General features: G+C 31.1%; 1 protein-coding gene across 2 annotated transcripts; it reads right to left on the bottom strand.

Annotated features, from left to right (window-relative positions):
- Window positions 1–1,898: 1,898 nt before the first annotated feature.
- On the bottom strand, window positions 1,899–18,471 carry LOC139489822 (TBC1 domain family member 22B-like). 2 transcript variants are annotated; one of them, XM_071276674.1, is made up of 12 exons: window positions 18,275–18,471; window positions 16,551–16,607; window positions 15,895–16,109; window positions 14,574–14,762; window positions 11,793–11,863; window positions 10,349–10,477; window positions 9,346–9,411; window positions 6,075–6,195; window positions 5,233–5,415; window positions 4,550–4,677; window positions 3,882–3,977; window positions 1,899–2,911 (listed from the first exon to the last, which is right to left on the bottom strand). In XM_071276674.1, the coding sequence occupies exons 1-12, from the start codon at window positions 18,352–18,354 to the stop codon at window positions 2,777–2,779; spliced, it is 1,470 nt and encodes a 489-aa protein (XP_071132775.1). In that variant the 5' UTR covers window positions 18,355–18,471; the 3' UTR covers window positions 1,899–2,776. The 2 variants fall into 2 exon arrangements, with proteins under 2 accessions (XP_071132775.1, XP_071132771.1); XM_071276670.1 differs by lacking the exon at window positions 9,346–9,411 and adding an exon at window positions 8,370–8,435.
- Window positions 18,472–19,113: the final 642 nt, after the last annotated feature.

Raw genomic sequence — 19,113 nt, 5'->3', positions numbered from 1 at the left:
TTTTCAAAGAATTCATTTCAAATGAGAATAGTAATTTACCTTAAGTTAGGTATGCAGAATGTCTGTACTCTTTTTCAAATTTGAGGAATTTTCAATGAAAACATTTTTTACCAAACCTCCAAAAAATCATCTAACCCCCCCCCCCCCCCCCCCCCCCAAAAAAAAAACCAAACCAAAAACAATTTACATAGAGCAATTCGGTTAGCAATAAAATAGAGGGTCTGACTTATGAAAACTGAAAGTTAAGTTATTTCTTTAATTATGTGTTATTTTCTGTTGAAGCAGAAGTGACTATGCAGTTTTGGTGGTATTATTAATAGACATCATTTCAGTTTCACGCCTCTCACACAAATTCTTACTTTTTTTGAGTATTTCAATTCAACATTGATATACATTACAAATTATACATCAGTAGAAATAAAATGATTTCTTAAGTTACCTTCCATCATACTTTAAAATTAAACTTATAATATGCACCTTGTACAACCGTTACATTAATCATGTTAATGCCATATGAATATCACACTATAATCAAAAACTTTCACTCACTTTCATTTATCACAGACAATCATTTACAACTTCATTCAATACATATATGTTCAATCATCTTTCAGACAACAAATTCATACACATTGTCTCCCTTTAATAATTTCACTACATCCCTCCCTCAATCATCATAATGTAATACAATTTCATCATCTCAATGAATCATTTGTTATAGAAAATAATATAGTGTAATAAGGTACCAGAACAAAACAATTGTTCTCCAATTCATGAATTGGCATGAGTTTTAACAAACAATATTTAGAAATAAGCCAATATAGGAAAGGTGTACTGACATAAGTAGTCTCTAAACACATTAGCTCCATGGAGCTTTCGTTAGTAGAAGCCATATTAACTATGTGTATCAGTGAGAAAAATGTAAAAGCATAAAAATATAGTATATACCAATACACATAATTAACAGCGCCTGGTGATGTTTGATAGCCTGACCGGTTTCGGTCCATAAAGGACCTTCATCAGAGGCAGAATGGTGGATTAATGTTTGCACCCTATTTATATAGATATGGTAACCGGCGGTTGAGTTAACCGGCGGTTGGGTTAACCGGCGGTTGAGTTAACCGGCGGTTGGGTTAAACGGCGGTTGAGTTAACCGGCGGTTGAGTTAACCGGCGGTTGAGTTAACCGGCGGTTGAGTTGACCGGCGGTTGAGTTAACCGGCGGTTGAGTTAACCGGCGGTTGAGTTTACCGGCGGTTGAGTTAACCGGTGAAAAATCCCTTTCACCGGTTAACTCAACCGCCGGTAAACTCAACCGCCGGTCAACTCAACCGCCGGTTAACCCAACCGCCGGTTAACTCAACCGCCGGTTAACTCAAACATTAATCCACCATTCTGCCTCTGATGAAGGTCCTTTATGGACCGAAACCGGTCAGGCTATCAAACATCACCAGGCGCTGTTAATTATGTGTATTGGTATATACTATATTTTTATGCTTTTACAATATTTAGAAATTACTTAACAGGACATAAGTGAGTAAATGTTCAAATGTTTGTGCTATGTTTACATATATGTTTAGAATAAATGAAGCTTCAAAAATTTCATTTGAGTGCAATAATTGAAATGTTAATCTGCTTAAGAATGAAGTTAAAATAGAGTACTATAAAAACAAAAAATCAAATCAAATTTTAATTAAGCTAATTATGATAACCCATATTGAAATTTATGACAATATTTGAAAATACTTAGAATGTTGTACACCTCAATAATTAGATACTATCACAAAGCAGAAAACAATACACAAATAACTGGCAAATAAAATCCCAAACTTAACAAAGCCTTATAATAAAATGTGTACTTGCATCCCATGATTTTATTTAGGTCACATGGAACAGCTATTTTTTTTTTTTTTTTTATTTCATAGAAATTATTTACTTAACACTAAAAATTTACATGAAAACATTTTATTTTCTTCAACGGAAGAAATCTGTAGATTGGTGAAAGAATTATTCATGAACTGATAAAACCACTGATATATTAATAATACATGGGTGATGGGTATCAGAGCAACTTTTCACACTATAATGCACCTTAATTCTCAATTACAATTGTCTGGGTGGCGGGTGCTGACAAAAACTGCCTTCCAACCCCCCTATACATTTTTTTCTGGAATAGCCCTGATGTAAAAAACAACAACAAAAATTCAATATCATTAAAAATTCAAGCAATAGATGCACAACTTCATTTACTGTAGAAGATGCTGTGTAAGATCAGATTGATTCAATTGAATTATACAAAAGAAATAGAGAATCAACAAATGTATGACAATAAACAAAGACAAAAGAAAAACAAACAGCAATCCTTATATAAATTTTTGCAATACAGCACAAACAAGTCTTTATGATGCTTACCCTTAATGCCACTTTTGAACTAAACAAATATTTTAGTTTCCAAAAACATGTTTCTAACCCCTTTTACTACACTTGAACTTGATATGTTGATTGCTAATTATTACATGTATTTATAAACTTATCAAATAAAGATTTGAAATGTTGGCAAAATGTTGAGACATAAACCAATTTAAACGATTGCAAAATTAGTGATTATTAAAAATATAAATGTAGCTTAGCATAAAAATAAACATAAGTACTAGAATGACAGATATGACATAACAGACAATCAAGAAACACACTTTTAAGCCCAGCTTATTTCAATCATCTCATAGTACTTCTATTGTTAGCACTTTTAAACAAGAAAACCTACAAGTTAATTAATGCTATGACTTTTTGTTCAAATGATTAGGAGCGTCAGCAAACATAAATTTCAGTTTGAATGCCTCTGCTAAAAGTTCTCCTATTTCTTCATCGTGCCAATGATGTGTAGGTAAATTCTGTAGAAACATTAATATTCCCTGCAATAAAGAAAATGGTAAATAAAATCGCTGATCACATAAAATGATGGTAAACAATGTGGATTAATCAATATTCCTTGAAAACACATATAAAAACATGATTTCTATATCAGCAGTACTTTAAGATAGTCACCCCCAGTTTGTATTTGGGTTTTGTGTTGCTAAGTCTTTAGTTTTTCTATGTTGTAGTCTTGTGTACTATTATTTGTCTGTTTGTCTTCTCTTTTTTAGCCATTGCTGATTTTCGATCTATGAGTTTAAATGTCTCTCTGGTATCTTTCGCCCCTCTTTTACTGTGAGCATTCTGTGTTATGGTATTATCTACTATTGATTTAATTAAGCTAGATTAACCCTGCCATTTATTACAACGCCTGCATAAATTCAGAAATCTTTTCAACCGTTGTCATGGTTTTTTCCTGGTTTCTTACTGTTTTTTTGTTGATAAAAAAATGAGGTGAAGTTGCAAGTAAATTTATATACCTGGGTATAATAAAATCAAATTGAGAATGCAAATGGGGAATGTGTCAAAGAGACAATATATTTCTCTATTATTGAGGAACATATCCTGACCTCCAATTGTCTCTTTTATTCATTTTGAATCAATATTTTTGTTGCTTTCTCATTGACATCTACCAAAACTTTCTTTTATTCGAAAAATAGTGCGATTTTTTTTTAATTTCTGCAAAGCACATGCTTGCTTTGCAGTATGGGATTAGCGCATTGTTGAAGATTGAACAAAGACCTATGTTTGCTAGATTCTACATAATTAAGTCTCTGGTGGAAATTTGCATCATTTCATATCTTATCTTTATATTTAATATTACTTGAAATGACAAAAAAATGCTAAAGTCACTTTCAGTGGGCTTTCCTTAGGCACACACCCTGACAGATGGTTGCTAACCTCTCATTAAACATTATTTGAAAGTGTATAATCAGATAATTGTGTTTGTTAAAAAGTAAAGTTACATACCTGAAAGTCTTTTTCTCTCAAGCAATCACCTGAAAATCTGTCTAAGAATGCAGCACAAACATATAAATGAAAATCAGCAAACCCATTCTGTTCAGACTGAAAATAACACAAAATTACATCAATATCAGGTGCTAGTTTTTCATTATTATAAAGACAATAGAGAAACTTCCATGATGAAAAACAACAATAAAATAATGTTCATAAGATATGCTGGTTATTTTTTTATAGTTCATCTGTTTGCTGTTTCATGTACATTTTCCTCATATTGTTTTCCTTAGAGTATGAAAAACATATAAAATGAATTGAATTACATATTTAATCCACAATTTTAAAGTTGTGCTTACAGGATATCTTCACAAGAACTTTATAGCTTACAATAAAATTCTTATTAGATTTGTTATTAGTTGTTTGTTTGGTGTTTAAATGCAACTATCCGCAATCTTGCCTTTATCAAGTTGGTTTTTTTATTGATGAGGGAATCAAGAGGTATCCAGCAAGAACCACTAATCCTTTACAGGGAATTTGGCATTTTGATGTTGTTGATTGCTATGAAGTCAATAAAGTTGGATCCATTTGCTTGCAAGGGTGAGGGGCTCTTGTAAGTTCAGCAATATAATTGCATTTACACTCTAGTAAGACAAAATAATATAAATGTGGGTTATTGTTACCTGATAAGTATCCCAGAGTCTGACTGTACATCGTAAGGGAATTTCCCTCATTAATAAGTTATTCATCCATCGGAAGGAAAACTGTAAAAATTCTACATTTTGTTCTTCTAAATGGTCATATAAAGGAACTGGAAAGAAATAGAAGAATATTTATGTAATGTAATAAACAAACAGCAAAAAGTAGGTTGTCATGTCAATTGCAATTAACAAAACATTTAGATATTACAAGATAACGAATGTGTTATTAGTACACAGATGCCCCACAAGCACTATCATTTTCTATGTTCAGTGGACAATGAAATTGGAGTAAAAACTCTAATTTGGCATTATAATTAGAAAGTTCATATCATAGAGAATATGTGTACTAAGACACAAATGTAAGAATCAGTTGATTGTACTTCAACTTTATCAAAAACTACCTTGACCAAAAACTTAAAGCTGAAGCGAAAAGACGGATGGACAAACAAACAAACACAGAGACAGAAAAACATAATGTCCTATTAAAGTTGGGCATAAAATTTTGACTTATTTTTACAGATATGCAATTATATCTTTTATTTTGTATTTGTGAGTCTCTATTCAAATATCCAATGGGAGTCAAAACAATATATCTTTTGGATAAATGAAATCTGCCATACACTAATTAACAGGGTACCTTTCAAATGTTTGCTTCCTTTACTTACCATTAATTCGTTTAATGAGACCTTTAAGAGCATTCACTTTCATCTGTATTCCAGGCTGAGCAAATGTATAATTGTCCTGTATACCATCTAACAGCTTTGACATGCACCAGTAGCTATCTGCTTCTATTATGTTAAGAGTATCTTGTGGTAACTCAGTCAGATCACAGTTCTCAGATTCTAAATCTGTAAAGACAAAGGGTTTGCTATCATATAAATACTGTAATTTCCAAAAGTGTGCAGTGCTTAAATAATAGAATAGTAGAATATATCTAAATTTTATGGAATGTGAAACTTTGTTCAAGAGAATGTATAACATCGTCATAGTTTGGACCAGTATCATATAGAAGAGTACTGGAATAAGTGACAAAAGGGGCCAGACAACTGCAAGACACTACTATATGGTGACCTACAGTTGTTAATTTCTCTGTCATTTTAGTCTCTTGTGGAGAGTTGTTTCATTGGCAATCATACCACATCTTCTTTTTTTATATATACTATGTAAAATTTCATTGAAACAGTTTTACAATCAGCTACTTTTTACTTTTTAAAATCAAATAGACTTTTAAAGAAACTCAATTGTAACTTTATGACATGGACAAAATCTGAAAAAAAAATGTGTATTGATTTTTAATTTTGAATAAATAATGATACCATGTCTACATGTTTTCATTTTGCCTTTCTACATTTTCATATTTGTACATTCTAGCCTGATCAATATAATGCAAATCACTTATGAGAAAAGTGTATTTTCTGTTTCTAATCTTTTTCAATTGTGAACATATAAACTGCAGAATTACTGAAGACTATATGATTTTTACTCATTCAAATACAGTTTTACTTACCATTATCTATATATTCTAACAAAAATACAACAAAGAATGGAGTAACTAAATCATTTATTCCCTGAACGTAACCACTGGCCGGATGTCGTATAGCCCATATATACAGTATTCTTTCAAAAATCTGAAGAAGAGAAAAACATATATAAATATGTATATTTTTCAAAAGCAAAAACCGCTTAGCATGATGAAAAAAACTGATTTACAGTGATTTGGCTATCTATTTATTTTCAATATGAAGGTGCAATTTATTCATGCGTTGTAAATGATCAAATACACCATTTACTATTATTTATCTGCTAAGCCAAAAACAAAGACACCTAATAAATACTTCTGCATGTCTTTCAATCATTTGACTGAACAATCTTGCATTACATACAGTTTAAACATGTATAAATATGTGTACATATAAAAACAATGTGAGTTACATTATATCATAGCTAAAAAGTCAATACAGCTATTTTTGTTTCTCTTCATGTTCTTAAAATTTATTGACTTATAATTCACATGGACAAATTTGGATGATTTTTTTTGTGTTTCGTCATACAATCCTTAGATAAAACTGTAGTTGAGTACTGCTATTAATCATCATTCTTTAAGTCATCTCATGTTTTGATCTGCTTTCAAAATTTCATCATTTTAGAAACCATTTGTGTTTACTGTAGGATATCATCAGCAAAATGAAAATATTGGTATTATTTTTTCTTAGATCAATTGATAGTGATGAATGTAGATGCATTTTATCGCATATTCCAGTTTTAATTTTTTTGCATAGTAGAAAAAAAATGTTTGTGTATATCTAAAATGTATCAGTTATTTTTCATTGTTAACTGAATAGTGTATAAGACCAACAGTTATCCCCTATGTTGAAATAACAACATAAGCAAACATATTTCAATTTTCATAAACTTAAATATTTCAAAGTATTCGATAATGGATAATGATAAACATACATACACCATGCACCACATTTGACATACATGCATACATTATAAGCTACTAGTAAGTCTACGGTTGTTTAAATTTTAAGGAAAATAATATATCTTAATGTAAATACCAAATAATTTAATCAAGCTTCTTTTTTTCAAACCTATATGCAATATGCAATTGATTTCTGAAACAATGCTAAATGATTAAAAATACACTTTAGCAAATAGATTTTTTTTCTTAAACTGCAGAGCAAAGTTATAGATATGGCAACATTTTTCAGTCAATATTCACTCAAATCATATAACCCCTTACCATGCTTAAAGAAACTTTAAAAATATTTCGTTTATATCAATCATGGTGGTAAATGCACTAATAGATGTAATAAGTGTTAAATAAAACTTTAATCCTTTTTTTACACCTCATGAAATTTTTTTAAATCTAATATTGGAGGTCCATGTTTATGACCATTTAGTTTATGAATACAAATCCCATCTGTGACATATAGCATGGACACAATTGTTAATCAAAGTGCTTGTAAGCAATGAATGGTAAAGTTTCTTCTAATTATCAGTGGGAAGTAGAATTAATAAATATTCAATTGAATAAAGCATTGGTTGTAGTTGATTCAACTAAAAGTTCTGGACAATAGGAGATAACTCCAATTTTTAAAGATGGCAACATTTATATTTTTAGAACAGATATTAAATTCCTGCACCTTGTAAAAGTTATGTAATTTTCTTAATAGGTGTAGCATTATTTTTTTACTGGAATATCTGAGCATATATTACTGTGATAAATTTCTGGAAATGTTCAAGGATAGGATGTATAGAATGTTATGATCAATGCACAATATTTTGTGTATCAAAAAGATAGTGATAAGTTTGAAAGATTTAGATATTAAGTCAGTAACATAGGGTTTTGATTGCATTTCATGCAATCTTTACCCCAAAAAAAACCACAATTTACTTTTTCGAAAATCTTATATCTTAACCAAAACAAGTTTAAAATACATTCCAAATAAATTCATAATAAAATCAAAATTATTACAAAATGGATATATTCCCATGGACTGAATAAGAAAATCTGCAAAACACTTTCATGAAGTGTGGCAATTTTTGGAAAAACAGTGGCAAAAGGAATATTTTTGTATGAAGTATAGAAATAAATGTGCACAGGTTTGATATAGATAAAATAAGATATATCTACGAATTAAGACCTATATGAGTATGAAGTTATAATATTTTTGTCTACTATTTGTTGTGTTAACAATTTATAAGTTTGTTATAATTAATTCATGACTACTGTTAGTCCTTGGTGTCAGTAAGGGTTAGTAAACTAAAGTTACACACACCCGTTCTGTATACTCACTTCTTGAACAACCTTTTGCTGCAGTAAATGTGCTAGCGAGGTCATTCTTGGTATATCTTTTAATATCTGTAATAAAATCTTACGTGAAAATCTTATTAAACCTAAGGAAAAATATTTACTTTAGTTGGGTACAATTTTCATAGACATTCTATTTGAAAAAAAATCATTATAGTGAAGAATGACCAAACTTCTTAGGGGGACACAACTCCACAGAAGCCTTTTTCTTTAATAAAAAATACATCACATTCATTTTTGTTACAGCCAATTTCAATGAGTATGTAGCTAAAGGTAATATCTAGCAGAACCGTGAAGTCATTGTTTTGAAAGGTATACTACCCTCATTTTGAAGTATCCTAGTCTTACAGACAGATAGATTAGTTATCTGTCGGACAATTCTACTCTTAAGGAGGGTAGTTTACCTTAGCTAACAATGACTTCACGGTTTAGCTAGCAAGCAAGCTAACCAAAGATAATACCTTTAGCTTCATAATAATTGAAATCGTCTGTAAAGACACAAGATAAATTCCCACAACAATTATACAAATATTGCATGATGGACTAAAATAAATTTCTGAAGTAACACATATAATGTCTCCCCTCTTCTCATGCAATCTTTGTATAATGTTTCACTGATTATTGCCTCTGCTGATATAATTTAGGAGCACTATAAAAGCTTAGAAAATTGTACCCCAAAAAGTAAAAAGTTTTCATGATAGCTTTAAAAACAGAAGGTGACATACAACATGCTATTGTGTAACAAACATGCCTTATATGGAATTATACCAGTATTCAATTTCTAATTTACTGCAGAGATAAAATAAAACAAAACTTTAATATTTTCTATAATCCAAATAAGACATGCTTGAATAAAGGAAATAAGGCAAGTCTTACGACTACCATGTGGTAATGCCACATGGGTAACATACAGACATGGGCAAGGCCATCACCATGACAACAGAGGTTCCTGAAAACTTACTTCTTGTACAAGTAATTGTTGAAATATAGGTATTAAAGGATTCATTCTAGGTATATCAATGTGTATCTGAAAGTAGTATTTCATTCAAAAATCTATAGGTTATGCAATTTGTCATTTTTGTACATGTGTCTGAAAGTAATATTTTATTTGAACAGCTTTACGGATATTAAGTTTGTAATAAACCAATTTTTTTTTTCTTCAGTTCCAAATAATTATCAGGTAGCAAGATGAGTCCAAAGTTGGAGAATTTAGACATCAAATATTTTACTCTAAAATATGAATTGATGTTGCTAAATTCTTATGCTTAATGATCACCAGAAGAGCGAGATATATTTTAATGTAAATGTAAAACCTATTGGTTATTACTAACACGACAAGGGTATTCTGTTATATGTTTATACAATAATGGTAATTGTGAATACATCAATATTTAAAATTACCGGCCCTATTGAATGAACGAAGCTTTCTCATTTGCACACAATACTTTAAATAATATTTTTCATGAAGATGATAGTTGATCAAAATATCAATCATTACAGCAAAGATCTTATTTTCACTTAAGGATGTACTTAGGTGAGGTTTTGGAAATGTGTGTCAGATTTTCAGAATCCTTAGATTTTTTCTAACAATACAGGGTAAAAATATTTTGCCCCTTAACACCCATTTTTCTTTTCATAAAAGTCTTCAATAGGTCGTAAAAAGTCATGTTCTAAAATTGAAGCAGATTCTTAATTTTTTTCTTTTGATTTGAGTCTAAATAATACCAATGCAAATGTAAGGTAAAAGTCTGAGTCAGCCTTTTCCCGCCATTTTTAAAAACTGAAATATCACAAAAAGGAGCCCATGACCTATCAATATTTTTAGCTTATTTTGTTCCTAAACTGATGCTCTTTCGACTTATAGTTTAATTTCTTAATTTTTTAAATTTCACCTAAGTACATCCTTAATTTTAATCTAAGTATATTAAACTCTACTTTATCGCTACGACCTCACAGTCTTATACCTGTCTAAATGTTGATTCATGCATTTCTTGAAATCTGGTTTCAAAATACTGGTCTATAAAACCAAAGTATTCATTCCTTTTCCGTTCTAATGTTGGGGCTCTTCGATCTACACTACAAGGAAGATAACCCTGAAAACACAAATTTAGGTTATTTCAACCATCGCATTAAATTGAATTCAGAATAATTAATATTAATGCTTTCTAAATATACAATTTCAACAAAAAAATGACAATAGAATTATGCTCACATATATTATTTGGATTATATGCACTTAATTTGACTACAGATTTTTAATAAAGGGTCACATGATTTGGGTGGCATCTGTAGTATTTCATTAATATATAGTTTTATGACAGCAACTGGATCTCAAGTTCATCAATTTGTATTTTAACTAGAGGCTCTAAAGAGCCTGTGTCGCTCACCTTGGTACATTTGTATATGTGAATATTCAACAAAGGACACAGATGGATTCGTGACAAAATTGTGTTTTGGTGATGGTGATATGTTTGTAGATCTAACTTTACTGAACATTCTTACTGCGTACATATATCCCCATCTTTAATGATTGGCCCAGTAGTTTCAGTTGAAAGTGTTAGTAAAAATTTACAAATTTTATGAAAATTGTTAAAAATTGACTATCGATTCGTCTGAAATTTTCAGGGCAGATAGATCTTGACCTGATAAACAATTTAACCCATGCCAGTTTTGCTCTTAATGCTTTTGTTTTTGAGTTATAAGCCAAAAACTGCATTTTATCCAATGTTCTATTTTTAGCCATGGCAGCCATCTTGGTAGGTTGACCAGGTCAACGGACACAATTTTTAAACTAGATACCCCAATGATGATTGTGGCCAAGTTTGGTTTAATTTGGCCTAGTAGTTTCAGAGAAGAAGATTTTTGTAAAAGTTAACGCCGGACGCAGGACGACGACGGACGACGACGACGGACCCTTTGGGCCAGGTGAGCTAAAAATCAGAATGAAGACATTCCATTTTTTAAGTTTGTTCTACCACAAAGTCTGTAACTGCCTTAAACTATGAGCTGTAAAATTTTGTATCATACATAAATCAGGTCGTAAATATTTCATTTAAATTGTCTTTATATTTTGAAATGCTGTGGCATTTTACAGATTACTATGGATATTAATCATTGTTTAAGGCTGCACAGTGCCATACTGTTGTTACATGCTCTATCTTTGGTCTACTTGATTTATTGGCAATCATACCACATCTTCTTACTTTTATAAAGTATGTATGTATGTATGTATGTTTGTGATTTAAACTGTACCAACTAAAAGTGTACATGACTTAACAAATTTAGTCAATTTATTATTATGATATACTGACCAAACATCCCCAGTTTTGTCTGAATCACCTATTACACAAAATGATTATCTCAAATTCAGATTCATTTTCTCAATTGTTCAATACAATGCATACTCACTGATAATATCTTCCATGAAGTTGGACGAACAGGTTTTGGTATCCCAGACCAACTTAACTTTCTTAATTCATCTGTTGAAATATATAGAATATAATTTAACAATATATAACTACTTTTAAAGCATTTAAGGTAGATTTATGGTATACCGCCATCTTGGATTGAACAATCACAGTAAAAAATCGGTATAGTTATTTGCCTAAATCTGCAAATTTGAAGACAGATTTGCAATTTATTGGTTAGACTGTTTAATAATATAAAGAAAACTTGGCAATTTATTGTATAATCCAAAATATTTAAACAAATATAATTTTTCTTGCTTTTAGAATCATTTTTTTCAAACGAGCCATTTAAGGGAAGATAACTCTTTTAGTAAAAAATTTATACTGGACAGATAGGGAATTTTTTTCTTTTTACTTGTAACTAGAAAACAAGTTCGGTGACACCATTTTTTCTTTTTATTTTCTTAAAACATATTACAAAACCTATCTTTTCACAATTTTTTTCAAAATTCTATCTCATAGATTTTTTTTTATGCACACAAATGTGTTTTCCCATGAACAATCTAACCAAATTTAGGCAATTTTCAACGACTCATAGCTTGAAAAATAGCACGGTGACCCCTCCTTTTTATTATATATTTGAAAAGAGCATATTAAAATCTTCATTCTGGCTAAGTATAAGAAAATTCTGTCTCAAAAAATATTTACTTATGATCTACCTTAAAATAAAATGAAGTCATTTGTCATTACCAATTCAAAACTACTTGAATTTCATAGTAAACCCCTTGATGATTAGTGTTGGTTTTTACAGGCTAATAAAGTACAAGTACGTTCAAATTTGGCTTCCTCCTTTTTATTTTAATAATTTTAATGTAGTTTCATTACATTTAGTTAAATGACTCATTATCAGGTCATATAAATGATTGCATCTTTAGCTAAAAGCTAATTCTGTTATGTTTTAACAATGGTTATTGAGAATCAAAGAGCTGAATAGCTCTGAGGGGAAAGACGGCCCTTGTTTCTATTTCATTTTTTTGGGGTGGGGCTTGGGGGGGTTATCTTTTGATAGTCTTCATATAAAGAATGAAAAAAAGAACAGCTAGAACATGTGGAAGGTTGACACTATTGGAATCAATTGTTGTTTAATGTAATTTCGTTTCTTTAGTTTAGGATTCAATGGAAGAGATCTGCATCTTCTAAATCTAAACATTCAATTAAAGTTGATAGTTAATTATCTAAAATTCAACTAGTTGAATTCTGTCATTTAACAACAACTACAATTATTTTTGAAATCTTAATAGTGTACGACTGAACTGTACGCTAGGGCCATTTTCCATTTTTTGTGACAGTACTCTTAAAATTTTTAATTTTTTTCTTAAGAAAGTTAGGACTGAAAAATCTATTCAGTTTTAAAGTTCGCAGTTATATCTCTCATCACAGGGATACAGGTACTAATAAAAATAACAATATGATTGATGTAAACTGTGTGAAGCTTGTTTCCAAATCCTACATTTTGAAATATTTATAAAAATTTCATGAATAAATTGGTTTAAACTACAAAATGCAACATTTGTATTTTTTTTGTTACTATTACAATGATTATGTTGGTACACAAAATTTAGTTTTAATGAAAAGCTACTTATCATATACTAAATGTCACATTTTAAGTGTTTATTTTAGTGGATAATTAGCTCATAAATTGAGGTGCTCCTGAATTGGAGGAAGATTCTAAAAACAGAGTTTTACAAAAAAAAAAAATGGAAAAGATCGTTTCTCTCCCCGATCTCATGTAGCCCCTCGGACTTCCTGTTTACTTTAAAAGTTAATGACCTACAAATTAAAGTATTGCATGTTGATGTTTAAATCATCTACAGCAAACATTATTGTTTAAATTCAACAAATACTATTTTTTAATAAGTGCACAATCTTTGAGAATGATTTAAATAACCAGTGAAGGATATTCCTGCTTATGCATAGTGTGGCATTCCAACAATGACGTCACTATAGAATATAATGTAGGTTGGATATATTTAGAATATCTCGTCATACTGATTTTTCCGGATTGTAAAAGAAACGTAAATAGTGTAAAGGAGAGTTCAATATACGATAATTTCGAGAGAAACAAGGGAAATGTGTAAAAAAGTGTTTAAAGTCAATTTATTCATTTGTGTCTCCCCATCTCATCATTCTTAGTAAGATTTGTTGGGGGGTTTTCCACACTATAAAAACAAAATGAATAATGTGAGGGAATGTCACTCTGGTCAACCCCATTGGGGATTGACGGCTTGAAGCCGTCTTCCCCAAAAATAGCTACATGTATGCAAATATTCATATAGTTATCCACATCAATGCATTACTTTGCCACCCACTCTACGACAATGTTGTTGGCATAAATTTCCTAGAATCACTATAATATAGACTGAAATATGTTATATTAGTCTTTTGATGAAAGACTCTTGTAAGTTGACAACAGAATATTTCTTTTAGATTTTAATATGATGATACAGCATTGCTCTCTCACTCCAATATATCCCAGAAACTTTTTATAACACTATATATACTAGATCATAGAGTTGCTGTATCATTGATATATATCACCAAATTGTCTAGATCAAGAAATATAGATGGATGAAAGGTATTATCTTGAACATGATGAGTGCCAAACTGCTAAAACATGTCTGATGGGTTTCATGTAAAGTTAACTTTGTTATTATCTTCATTACATAAAGTATAGTGGATCATTGTGCATATACCAATGCTTCTTTTTTTTTAACACACAAACCTAAATCAGTATTTGGTCCAGCCAAAACTGAATTAAACTTTTCCAACTTTGCTGCCTCTCTGTCGGGAATTGTTGGTTTAGAGAATTTGATAGGTGTAGACTTGGGTGGCTGCCATCCATAATTTAGACGGACTCCAACGCCGGGACCTGCGTGTCCTGATAATGCTGAAGGAACAGCTGTCACATGACCTGAAAAATACATTAACATGTGACATCGTTATAGTTATTGTGTGATCATGATATTGTCAATGGTTTCAGCAGTATACTATCTCAAAATCTTCCAACAAGAATGTGTCCATAGTAAACGGATGCCCCACTCCCACTATCATTTTCCATGTTCAGTTGACCTTGAAATTGGAATCAAAACTTTAATTTAGAATTAAAATTAGAAAGGTCATGTCATAAAGAACATGTGTACTAAGTTTCAAGTGGAAGTGACTGCAACTTCATCAAAAACAACTTGACCAAAAACTTTAACCTGAAGCGGGATGATCTGAACGGACGGATGGATGGACGAACGAACGGACCCACAGACCAGAAAACATAATGTCCCTCTACTATCGTAGGTGGGGCATAATTATATATTGCGTTAAATTTTTACAAGATATGTTTAATCATTTTTCTACATATTTCAGATTTACAAGACTAAGTCTCCAGTCCTTTTGGTTGATACACGAGTTAATTGGGCATGACTGTTTTCTGAACTTTTGAGATACACAAAACTGACTAGAGGTACTTTGAGTATTGTTAATACCAGAAAAGCTCATTAAATGATACCTTTACCTAGACATGCTAGATACATGATCAGAAGAGCAAACAAAGAACGCACCAGTGGACTATCGGAATAATGGCTTTATGATGTTAGTCTTTCAAAATAAGACTTAAATATATATAATTTGTAGATTTTAATGCATTGATCATGTAAAAACCTAATTTCATGTGCATTTTTTATATAGATTAGACTGTTGGTTTATCTATTTGACTTTGAATGGTTTTACACTAGTCATTTTTGGGACCTACATCATGTTAATAGGTTGCTGATTGGTGTGACTTCAGGCTCTGTGTTGAGGGGCGTCATTTGACACATAATTGTTAACTTTTATACATTGTGACTTGGATGGAGAGTTGTCTTCTTGGCACTCATACCACATCTTCTTATATACAATTTATTCTTGCTGATCTACATCATGTACATGTTTGACTCATTTGTAGACAAAGATGTTCTTTAAATCCTTCATATGTGTAGGGGTTAGATATTATTCAAATTATTGACTGACTGCTAATTCAAAGTCTTTAGATTTTCACATTGTATTATGCTTACTTTTTAATGCATTTGTTCGCTGTGTTTCACTTTTGGCCTTTTGTTGACGACTATGATTGTCTATTACTGCTCTAGCTGTTGACTGGACATCTCGTATTGACATAGGAATGTTTGACATCAACAGTAAGTCATCGTCTCCATCATCCCAAGCATCAGATGTTTTATTCTCAAAGTCATGAAATGCGTCCTTTTTACCACTTCTCATCTTCTCTTCCCTACAATAAAATAACGAAAAGCATCTAATGATGTTTCAAATTCATAAATGATTTTCCTAGAAATTGATTTTGCCTTGTCATTATAACACAAATTGTTGATTTGTCCTGGATCAAATGGTGTGATTTTTTGTTAAGAGAAATATTGTATCAATTACTGGTTCCAAAACTTAAATCATATATTTTGCCCTTTTTCACCTTTCATACTGTGGATTATTTTTCAATGAATACCAAATTATTTTTCGTAGATTTCATTGTCGGATGGTTATAGATAAACAACGAATTTAAATGTTCAGCAAAGTAACTATTTCTTTAAACTTGTATGCAGTCTTGGTCAAAACAACATTACATTTATTAACTTCTTAATTCTTTATTTTATACTATATCATGTAAATAAAATATTTAAAATAAAAATTTGTGTATTCAGTAGTATCAACAACATACTTTTTTGGTATTGACTCGTGAAGAGGTGGATGTTGGGCTCCATAAACAGGTTTTATGCTGAAAGAAAAAAGACATGATTTTGATCTTGTTAAAGATATTTACACAGTGGTAATTTCAAAGATTTCAAAATTTATAACAACTATAAGACCTGACTTCCACAGCACTAATACCAGAGACACATATGTGTATATATACATGTATGTCTTTGGTAATACTGATGATTGTCACTGCAGTGTGACCAGGAAACAAAATTCTAACAAAATCGTTTCGATTTCGGAAGTTTAAAAGCTTGGTATGAGCATGGTGAGTAAAAAACAATGAAGATTTTAAATGAAAAACATGAAAGATAATCTTATATGAACGACATATTCATTATGAAAAAAGATTTCAAAGTCAGGCTTTTGAATTCCCGTTTCCTGGGGAAAGTAAATAAATCATTGGGTAGGAAAAAACCCAGGTACCAGTTTCCTGTCAGGTAAGTAAGTGGTACTTTCTAGTGTGTGTAATATTCTTGTTTGATCATGCTGGCCAGTGGCGGATCCAGAGGAGGGGTTCCGGGGGTTGGAACCCCCCCTTTTTTTTGGCCAATCAATGCATTTGAATGGGAGCATATAGTTGGAACAACCCCCCCCCCCCCCCCCCCCCCTTTCCTCTGGGTTGGGAACCCCCCCTTTTTAAAATGGCTGGATCCGCGCCTGCTGACAAAGAAAGTTTGGGACAAAATCTAGTTAAGAAACTGGTTCCCTAAGTTATCACATATATATTTCCTTGCGTATACATCAGTTGGTAATTATTATCAGTAAACAGTCATACAGTAATGGAGGTCATGAAGCCACAAGTTTGCATACACATTTCATCTCTGCCAATTTGCGAAAGAAATTATAAGACTAAAACAGGAATGTAAATAAAGTTGTTTACGTTTTTTAATTGTTGTTAACATGACTGTATAAGCTTTTTTCAGACTAGGAGGAGAATAACGGAGAAAGTGAAAATTGATATTGGAAAGTAAATTATAAGATAACTTTCCGATGGGTAAGTGCATTTTCAAAAAAAAATCTGAAGCCCTGCAAAGAGCACTAAAAGAATTTGGTCCAGCCAAAACTGTATAATGACACTTTAGTTTCTTTTAAAATGTGGAGCACATCGGTACAAGAATAAGCTACATGAAGAGTCCAGAGTGTTCCGAATGGCAAGCTATGGACTAATGAGTTGTTACAAATCGGCCTAGCTGTACGGACGTGATCCTGATGTAAAGGACAACTAACAACTCCAACTGTAGAAGCTATACGGCGCCATACAAGGTAGTTATAGCTATACAATAAGTATAATAATATCACAACAAAAACAATAAAAAAAACTCATCTTTTATATCTTATAATAATAAACTTATAAGTCATATAAATTAACACCAACTAAACCACAACCATTAAAACAATGCAAACATGTAGGGTGCAGAGGGATCCTGGTAGCGAATGTGGATTTCAATAATTTTTATTGCCATATTGGACCATATAAAAATAACAGTTACACATAACAAATAATCTGGTTACTATTTCATGCATTATGCTTTCCTGCATCTTTATAAATGTAGTTATTTTTGTGTGTATTGTAAGTTTAAATATATATTATGCCAATAAAAAGAAGTCAATAGTTTTCACTGAGCTCACGTTGACAGGAAAAGTTTCAAACGCTTCTATTTTATAAACAGTATGTTTGCGGTATACCTTCCTGGAACATTTGATTCTTTCTTCCAGAAGCTTTGTTTGTTTGTGTCTTTCACAGGATTAGAACTGATAGCAGACATTTCCTGTGAAGTCTTATTACGCCGGTGTGATGCATAATATCATCGACATAAACTATAATTCAGTTTTCCTATTTTACAGAAAGTTGTTGATGATATGGCTGACGTTTACTTCCGATGATCGAGATGTACTCCCAATTCGTGGTCCATTCGGCGTTTGAATGGTCGTCTCAAAACTCTTTTTTTACATAAATTGTTAAATCGAATCAATTCGACAAAATGATTTACCATAAATTACCCAATTAACTAATTCAGCCATGTTTACTACACGAAATCGGTTATAGGTATATGTGGTAAACCGTTAAAGAAAGCAAAAATTATACAAACGACCTCCTATTTTAAAGTTTATTCGGCACCAATTAAAAACAGTATTTTAATAATAATAATAATAATATCTGTATTTAAAGAGAGTAACTCATTTGGATTACATCAATTTTCAATAAGGCTCTTTTAAAACAATAATAGTTACATTAAAAATAAACAGTGCATCAATAATAATGATAAATAAAGATTATATACAATTTAAAATACAATAAACAATATTATTATGATATGGCATTACAGTACAAATATGATGGTAATGTTTAAAGTACATATATTTGTATTTATGTTTAAATTCTGATACTGTATTTGAATTTTTGAGCATTCCGCACTTTTGGTCCAGTGTACGAGACAGTACTAGACTTATACAACTCTGTATTTGGTTTTGGAATTATAAAATTATCTGAGGATGAAAATCTCGTATTATATTTTTGGTTTGCA

Source organism: Mytilus edulis, chromosome 1 (assembly GCF_963676685.1).
Source record: "Mytilus edulis chromosome 1, xbMytEdul2.2, whole genome shotgun sequence".
Classification (NCBI taxonomy): Eukaryota; Metazoa; Mollusca; class Bivalvia; order Mytilida; family Mytilidae; genus Mytilus; species Mytilus edulis.
The sequence above is the reverse complement of the archived record's forward strand: the minus strand, read 5'-3'. Positions and strand labels throughout refer to the sequence as shown.